The following is an 8,809-nucleotide window of genomic DNA, read 5'->3' as shown; positions in this document are numbered from 1 at the left end:
AACAAAGCTCAAAATAAAGAGTAAACCTTTGATTTGGATCTCATGTCTAATCCCCTCCTCTTTGCCCACATCCCATCCATTTCATGGTCACACAGTTAGGTAGAATTAGTGGTGGGATTAGAACCCAGATCTCCAGAGTTTAAGATGTTTTTGCTAATAGTGAAAATATAGGAAAACAGCAAAAAACGGCTACTCAGGATTTGGCTAAATTATATATATTTGCCAAATATTTATTTTTTTCTAAAACTCATATCAAAATCAATTTTAAAAAGAAAGATGTACTTAAATAAAAAAAACAATTGATATAGTACATGGGGGGAAGGGAAATGAAGCATAAAAAAAGTGTTCTTTATGCATAAACTGAGGCAGTTTAAGGTTATGGCCAAACTTTTCAGTTCAAAAATTTGGCCAAGGTTGTGAGGTTGCATGACATGCAATGAAAAATTGTTCATATTTAATCGTTTCAGTCTATACAGGAAACTTTTAAAGTCTTGTGAAAACAAATTATAAAAGATTTCACCCATCCTTATAACTTATGCACAAGAGTTCTGTAGCCGTTCAAGTTTGAGTTTCAACTGAAGTTGTTCTTTCCTCAACAGCTCACTCTCTGTAGACAATTTTTGCTCCTCTGCCTGGATAGATATAATATAAGCTGTGGCCTTTTTGAGGATGACAACTTTGGGGGCCTTCTCATTGTTCTCTAACTCGGGGATCTGGTCTCGTAAGGCGAAGAAGCTTAATTTAAGTTCGTTTCTCCGCTGGCGTTCTAAGACGTTGTGTGTCCTCCTCTTGTCGTTCTCCTCAGTGTCTGAGGACCTGGGGCTGGCACATTTTCGGTTGTTGCTAATTTGTTTGAGAATTCTGCCACTGTCCAACTTAATCCTCTTAGCAGAGGGATAGTCTTTCTTTGTGGAGGGGGGCGCAGCATAGTTGTGCTGATGGGTGGGGACATGACACCTCTTCAAGACTAGGGGGCTGTGGGGAGGTTTACTGTGGCCTCCAGCTGGGTGGGAGCCTGATTCAGATCTCCGGGTAGAAGGCTGCCTCTTTTCCACAGTAACCACATCAATCTCTTCCTCGTCCTCTTGCTCTTCTTCTGTAAGAAGACAAATAAAAATCATCTGGTTAACAAGTTCTTCCCAGTGAAAGGACTAAAATAAGAGACTTTCCTGAAGGCCCTTTGGTCAAGCTTGAATCCAAAATTAATTCAATATTTGGAAGTGGAATTCTCTATCAATAAAGGAGCGTTTAGTCCCCCAAAGAGAAAACAAGAATCATGGCATGCCTTCTCTAAAGACTCATTCATCCTCGCTCTCATTACCTCTCTCCTCTATGGTGAAGGTTTTTAAAAGGGTCTGGCTGCCCCAGGAATAGTGGGGCAGGCCAAGTGCAGTGTTTGGTAGGTGGGTTCTGTGGACACTGCAGAACCTGATAACAGACAAAGAAAGGCAGATGGGGAGAGAGGTAGAGAAGAAGTAGAGAAGAGTAGAGAAGAAGGACTAGTGATTCTCAAGAGGAATTTTGAGCAAGGGAAGGCCATGAATGACAATAGAGGTTATAGCAAAGACAAGAAAATTACAATTTACCAGAATACAACAGAGATGCCAATTCTTACCTAAGACTTAATGAGGCTTTGGACACACCCAAAGCAAAGCATTCTCAGCACCTCCTATTTTAAGGGGACTTTATTATGAAGCACCTCCTAGGCAGTGCAAATGACAACTCCAAGTCTTTTGGGGTAGGACTGTAGCAACTCCCTACTTTACGGGAAGTGGAAAAAGGAAAAAAAAATTTTGGCGGTTATGCCAAGAGTTCTGAGCGGGGAGGAAAAAAAAAAAGGCCAGTGTTGGCACTGAATGGCTTTCTCAAGTTTTTGAAATAGGCTGAGAATATCCTCACTTCCCAGCCCATTCAAACTTTAGTCACTTTCACTAGCACCACCCAGACCGTGCCCCTCCCCCTCCTTACTTAACCCTTCCCATCCCAGAAGTTCAAAGGGGGGCAAGGTCAGTGTGGCCCAGGAAAGGGAATCATTTATGAAGACAATAGAAATCGCCTTTCAGATCCTCCTTTCTTCATCCTGGCACGGTAGTTAAAGTGCAAAAGGGAAGCGAGAAAGCAGGGTTAAAAGATAAGTCGGTTAGTAATGAAATTCCTGAGGAGTGGAGGGCAGACTAAAAATGGTGCTGGGAGAAAGGGAAATGTTCCTTTCCACCTAGCCCAAACCCTCCTTTTTCCTCCTCCTCCTTACTTTCTCTAGCTGTCAAGCTGAACCCATAAGGGAGAGACCTAAGGGACTGCTTCTGCTTACCAGAGTCGCTGCTGCTGCTGCTGCTACTGCTGCTGCTGCTGCTGCTGCTACTGCTGCTCGTGGTGGGCGGTGTGTCCTCGCAGAGTGCCAGGGGCTCCGGGCTGGCCCGGGGAGAGGAGGCCACCGAGGACATCATGGAGGAGGCAGTGGAGGACGAGAAGGTGGAAGAGGAGACGGGGGACGTGCAGCGCTTGGGCGAGCTGCTCTCACTGAGCGGGTAGGGAAAGACCACCGAGGGGTCGATGCACTCCGATGCTGCTGTGTGCATGTCTTGCAAGTAGAGGCTGTGCACTGGGGGCGCGCTGTGCCTGGTGGCCCAGGCGGTATCTTTGCGAGTCGCCTGGTAGGAGGCGAGCTTTTCAGAAACCAGCTTGGCCGCAGCTGAGAAACCGCTCCACATGCAGTCATGAATGATGATGGACTTGACGAAGGACTCGTCGTCCGGGTCGCAGATGAAACTCTGGTTGACCATGTCACCCCCGAGCAGCTCGGTCACCATCTCCAGCTGGTCCGCAGTGGAGGGTACAGAGCCGCCTCCCCCTCCGCCTCCACCCCCGCCGCCGGCGGACGAGGATGAGGACGAGAGGCTGGAGCGCCGGCTCGGGGACAGGGGAGGTGTGGGCAGCAGCTCGAACTTCTTCCAGATATCCTCGCTAGGAGCCGGCGGCTGCAGCTCGCTGTGCTGCTGCTGCTGGTAGAAGTTTTCTTCTTCCTCGAAGTAGAAATAGGGCTGCACCGAATCATAATCGTAGTCGTAGGTTTTGCTGGGGGAGCTGGCACTGAGGGGCATCTTGCCTGCCTGGAGTGGGGAGGGGGCGCACACAAAGGAGGGAGAAGCACAGAAAGAGAGAGAAGAGAGTCCAGGGTTAATCGAGGATCTTGTTCCAAGGAGAGTGCTCCGAACGCGACCCCTCCGACCCTCAAGGAAAAAGTACACAATGCATGGAATAAATAAAGACCCTTCTCTACACCCCAGCACACGCACATAAAAGCCGAGCTGCGCCCGCAGCGCCAAGTCAGCTGCTCTCCCTCAATTAATCCCGGCTAAGTTTGCGCCAAGATCCAGCGGGTGGCAACAGTTTGCGCCGGCCGCCGCACGGGCACAATGGTGCGCCCAGCTCCGGGGATTCAGTTCCCAACACTCCAGGAAGGCGAAATCCTCCCCCCTCTCCTTCATAGGGCTTGGGGCGGGGAGTTGGGGAGGGGGCGAGCGGGAACGGGATCCAATAAAACCGTACACGCAAAGTTTTGCGCCACCTGAAGGAAGAAGGAGAAAGGCGCGGCGGGGCTGGCAGCTGCATCTCCGGCCCCCTCCTCCTTCCCTCCCTCCCTTTCTCCCTCCCTTTCTCCCTCCTCTTCCCCGCCCCCGGCTAAGGGGCTCCCCTCAGCTCCCTTTCCCATTCCCACTAAAGCTCTCGCCGGCTTCTCCCCCTCCTCCTACCCCAGCCGGCGCCTCCTCCTATCCGATCTTCTTCCCCGCCTCCTCACCGCCCCCCACCCCCATACACCCCACTACCAACCAGCCTTTGCCGGCTTCTCTCTCTTCCCCGGCTTTTCACCCAGAGCAGTGGGGGTGGGAGGTGGGGTGGTGTGTGTGTTTTAAGAATAAAAATTAAGGAAAAATTTAAAAAAATAATTGCCTTTATGTGGGGTGGTAGTATCCTTTCTCCTCACCATCTCTGGGTGGGGGGCAGCGATGGGGGGGGGGGTTAGCGGCTGTTCTGGAAAAGCATTCAGTCCACTAAGTCTCCCCTTCTTCCTACATTGAAAGAGCAAGGTGGGGGTGTGTGTGAGGGAACATAGGGGTGGTGGGATAAAAAAGAGTCGGCTGGGAAAGAGATTCACCCGGTTTTTCTCAGAGCAAATGATTTCCAGGAGTTTCGCACATCTATCCAAAAGCCCTCTCTTTCTCTCCCTCCGCTCCCCCTTGCCGAGTTCCAATAGCTAAAAGGGGTTGGGGGTGGGGGGTGGGAGGAAGAGGTAGTGGTGGGTGAGTTTTTAAATCTAGTTTTGGATTTGCCGGTCGGGGGAGAGCCGCAGTGTCTGACAGTCAGAAATGCGCTAAGCCGAAATTTAAATACCCTCCTTTCTCCCTGCAAGAGTCGAACAGCACAAAGCTCTCTCTTTCTCTAGCTCTCTCTCACCCATATATACACACACTCACAGACGCAATATGTAATTCTGACTAAAAGGCTAAAGACCTTTATGCCCAGGAGCGATTACCTCCCAACCAGTCCTCTCCCAACAGCTCAAAAAAAATTAAAATTAAAATTAAAAAAAAAAACCCGAAAAACGACCAACTAGCTTGCTTCTATACACAAGAAATGTCCAAATGTCCAGACGATCAGGAATAAAACACTGAAACACACACTCCGCTACTTCGTCTGTCTCCTTCATCTTGACAATTCACCCCAAATCTTGCCCTGGGTTTTTTCCCTAACCTCCGGCTTCAATATGACCTACTCTATCCCAAAGTGTCACCGGAGGAGAGACAAGACAAGAGACAGCGAGAAAAAGCACCCCCACTTCTAAGGAAAAAAAAAATCAGGCATGGATTCGTCGTTAGTAAAATATCTTTAAAAATTAAAAAAATTGAAATAAAACAGGTTTTTGCACTTACCAGGAATTCAATCAGTCGAGAGGAATTCAGGTCTTCTTCGGGAAGGGTGAATCGCCTTTAAGAAGAGAGGACCGAAGTATATCAGTACAGCGACAGAATCCACTCTCTTCTGCTGGAGTCTTTCTCCTTCTGTATTGTAAGTTCCAATGCAAAGTATTCGAGACTCGATGCAATACAAAGTTTCTTGGTTGCAGCAGTCAGCGGTAGGAGGGGGGAGCGGGCGGGGAAGAGAGGGAGGGGTGGAGAAGGGGGTTGAGGGTAGTAGAAAGAGAAGACCCCCCTTCTCACTCTTAGCTCTCCCCTCTCTCTTCGCTCCCCTGACGGTCTCTCCTTCGCTCTCCTATTCTATTCCACTCTCCCGTATTACTGGAGAGACAGTCAGATAAAGCGTCTGAAATCAGGCTTTTTATACCACCAAGGCCAGATCCATCCGCCTATCTTTCCCGCCAAACCCAGGCTTCCCTAGTAAGGGAGAGATCCAGGAGGAGGAGCCAGAGCTTCTGCCTGTATGGCTCTAACCCACAGCAAATAGACCGGGAAAGCTCGCTCCAGGCAGGTCAGGGACGGGGAGAAAGCAGGGGAAGAGCTAGACTGGGGGGCGCCGCGGCAGGCTTGGAGTCCAAGCTGAGAATTGCTGCCAAGGGGTCTTCCGCCCCAGAGACCCTTGCATTATAAAGCAGAGGTGGGCGGGGATTTGCAAGATGGGGATTTTTTTTTTCTTCCTCCGCTTTCCACTGCATTGAGAACAGAATAGGGGAGGGGCCGTTTCACAAGAAGAGTTGAAAACGCAGGCTCACTATAAGTAAGCCTCATATAGTATAAAAGGATGGTACTATGGATATGATTAACACATATATTTTTGCGTTTTGGTGTAAAGGTGAAGATTCACCACTCTCCCCTTCTTTTCGCTCTCTGATTCAGAACACTTAGGATTTTCCTCTGGCTTAGTTTTCATGTCTCTCTCATTCAAGCCTCAGATTGTCCCCGCAGAACAGCTGAGTTTGAAGGATTTGCAAAACACAAAACGTACACAGACACACTATATACGTCTTATTTTGGGTGTATAGTTTACTAAGTCTCAGGAATGGAGGACATTTAGGGAAGGGCGATAAAAGTGGCATTTAAATGTGGAAGAGGAAGGGAGAATTAAAATAATATACATTATTGTTCAATCGATGGACTAAGTGCATTGCAATAATGAAAGAAAACGATTCGGCGCCTCCGACACAGGGAACCCTCTCCAATCGATGGACAGTCTCCCCCAGCATAGCCTGGTTGGAGGCAGCAGATCCTGTGCCCAAGCCTCCAAACTAATCCAGAGGAAGAGGCAAGCCGAGGCCCAGGGACAAGCTCGAATCCCTGGGGATCTGGGCACTAGACACGGGCTGGGGGAGGGGGTGTGTGAGAGGGAAGGCGGAAAGCAGAGATTAAAGACTGACCCGGGAGAATATTGACTAGCCTCGGTTTCAATCCTTCCCTTCCCCCAGCCTCCCACCTAGAAAGAGTGAGTCTTAACCTCGGGTTTATTAAGGAATTGCAGATCCTATCTGCGCACCGCTGCTCGGAGCGAGTCTGCCAGTCCGGGGGATCTGGGGAAACTGAAGGAGGAAAAAGGAAGGCGCATTGGGAGGGTGGGGACAGCCGGACCCGACAGAGAGCTGAGGACACAGCCCCTGTCCAGCAATGAAATGGATTGTGGACACTGTACTGGGAGGCGGCTCGGGGGAGGGGTAAGAAGGGGTGTGTGTGTATGTCACACAACACACACACACACACACACACACACACACACACACACAAAACCGTTAACTCTTTCCTTGCCGGAAAAGTCACCTACCAATTTCGGACGTTTTACACTCTGGAACTTATTTTCACCTTAATATTGTGATTTTGCAAATGCTTCTCCCCTCCTTCCCCCAGTAAAATGAATTTCCCCAACATCAAAGGGGCGTCCCTATTTCTTCCTTTTCCATTCAGCTGGGTCTTAGTTATTTAAATATTGGTAGCATTTCAATGATCAGATAATTTCCACTTAACAGAATCTTAAAAAAAAAATAAAGCCTTAAATCTTTGAAAAGTATACAAAATGGAAGAAACGGTGAGCTATCGATTATTCATAAAGAAGCTGCCAGTAAATAACCCACGAGAACCCAGGAATCAAGATTAACCAAGATCGACCTTTTTCTTCCGCTCCCTTCATCCCAGGAATTTTTAGCAAACTTTCTCATCCGAAAGGAAAAGGGATATTTTGGGCTGGGGAGTCTATGCACCGTGAGCTTTTTATTCCCTAAATTAAGCTTGTAGATCGGTGTTAAGCTGCAAAATTAATTACTTCCCTCCTTTCCCCCTCCCCCAAAAGGAAAGGGCAGTAGTCTGGTTTTAAGAAATACAAAAGTGACAGTTTGCTGCAAAAAACACAGAGACTATATGACCCCTTCATGCAAAGACTACTGCAAAGCAGGCTGACTGCCCTTTCCCTCCCTCCAGGACTACACCCTCTCATTCTTGGAGCCAGAAGCGAGCTAAAGTGAAGTAATTGTGCCCTCTACTGGCGACAAAGATTACCGTCTCTTAATTCCAACCGGGAGGGGGAGGGGCGGCTGACACAGGCCTCTCCTCGCTCCCCCGAACCCCACGGTGGTTGGCTCCTGGGTTAGGGCCGCTCCTCCATTCCCTTTCTTCCAGCCCCTATCAGATGGTATGGAGAGCAGGAGAGGGTAAAGATTAATCACGAGAGGGAAAAGTAGCTCAGAGACACCCACCCAGCCGGATCAGACGTAGTGAGAATTAACCCATCAATAGTCAGTGGCGACGATGTCCATCACTCCCTTTGCAAGGGAGGCAGGTAGAGACGTGGGAACGCAAGCACGCACGCACGCAAGGCGCTTTAGGGACAGCTGCTGGTTCCTCAGTTTTTCTTACGCGTTCGACCTACTTTGGGAGTATTGCATGTAAATCATCCAGGACGACAATAGCAAGAGGACCCCCCAAAACAAACAAACGAAAAACTAATAACCCCCCTCAAAAATCCAACTCTTCCCCCAGAAAGCAACCTGCCCACCACTGTGGTTCCGTCCGAGTTCCCTTTTTTCTTACTTCCCGTCAAACCGCCACCCCTCCTCCAAATGATAGCCCCTGCCCTCAAAGAGGTTCACGACGTAGGAGTGCTTGCGATTGGAAGCTCTCTGAGGGCTGGCGCCGTTTGGGCAGTTCTTCATATTCCCAGCGCTGGGAAGCAGTGCCCGGCACAGAGCGGGCACTTAATAAACGAACCAAGAGCGGGGATTAATTATGTGCCTGAGAGATTTGGAGATTCTTGAAAGCTAAGAGTCCCTACAGGCTGTCTGGACGTACGTATGAGGAAACTGAGGCACGGAGAGATGAAGTGGCTTGCTTAGAGTCGTAGAGCCGGGAGATGTCCTTGGTAGGATTTGAACCTCCGTCGGATTGACTATAGGACCTACACTCTATTTACTCTGTTTGGTAGCACTTTAGATAAAGTGGTAGATGGACATGGAGCCAGGATAGACCTCAGTTCAGATTCTGTTTAAGACACTAGACGTGCCACCCTGGCTGTCCCTAAAAGCGCCTTTACTCTTATCTGCCTCAGTTTCTTCCAGTATAAAATGGGGGCATTTACCTCCCAGGATTGTCCAGAGGATTAAATGGATAATATTTGTAAAGAGATATACAGCTTTGACTCTTCCAAAGGAGGAATCCCTTGGCTTTAAAACAAAGCCAAAACCTTACCTTCTGCTTTAGAAATTGATATTCCATTTTAGAACTGATATCGATTTATTGGGATTAAGTGACTTGCCCAGGGTCACATAGCCAGGACAGGTCTGAGTAGATTTGAACCTGCGGCCTTCTGCCTCCAG

The 8,809-nt window shown here is 48.8% G+C and overlaps 1 protein-coding gene across 1 annotated transcript; it reads right to left on the bottom strand.

Annotated features, from left to right (window-relative positions):
• Window positions 1-227: 227 nt before the first annotated feature.
• MYC (MYC proto-oncogene, bHLH transcription factor) lies at window positions 228-5,309 on the bottom strand. Its single transcript, XM_044669166.1, has 3 exons — window positions 4,932-5,309; window positions 2,312-3,110; window positions 228-1,096 (listed from the first exon to the last, which is right to left on the bottom strand). Exons 2-3 carry the CDS (start codon window positions 3,099-3,101, stop codon window positions 534-536), a joined length of 1,353 nt encoding a protein of 450 aa, XP_044525101.1. The 5' UTR covers window positions 3,102-3,110; window positions 4,932-5,309; the 3' UTR covers window positions 228-533.
• Between the last annotated feature and the right edge of the window lie 3,500 nt (window positions 5,310-8,809).

This window comes from Gracilinanus agilis, chromosome 1 (assembly GCF_016433145.1).
Source record: "Gracilinanus agilis isolate LMUSP501 chromosome 1, AgileGrace, whole genome shotgun sequence".
In the NCBI taxonomy this organism is placed as follows: domain Eukaryota; kingdom Metazoa; phylum Chordata; class Mammalia; order Didelphimorphia; family Didelphidae; genus Gracilinanus; species Gracilinanus agilis.
This window is presented reverse-complemented; position numbering and strand designations above follow the sequence as displayed.

What these genes read in the sequence shown, in the direction of transcription:
- MYC (XM_044669166.1), bottom strand. Translation starts at nt 3,101, where the DNA reads ATGCCCCTCAGTGCCAGCTCCCCCAGCAAAACCTACGACTACGATTAT. An exon ending in CAGCAGCAGCAGCGACTCTG is followed by an intron (nt 1,097 to 2,311) that starts GTAAGCAGAAGC and finishes GTCTTCTTACAG; the next exon opens with AAGAAGAGCAAGAGGACGAG.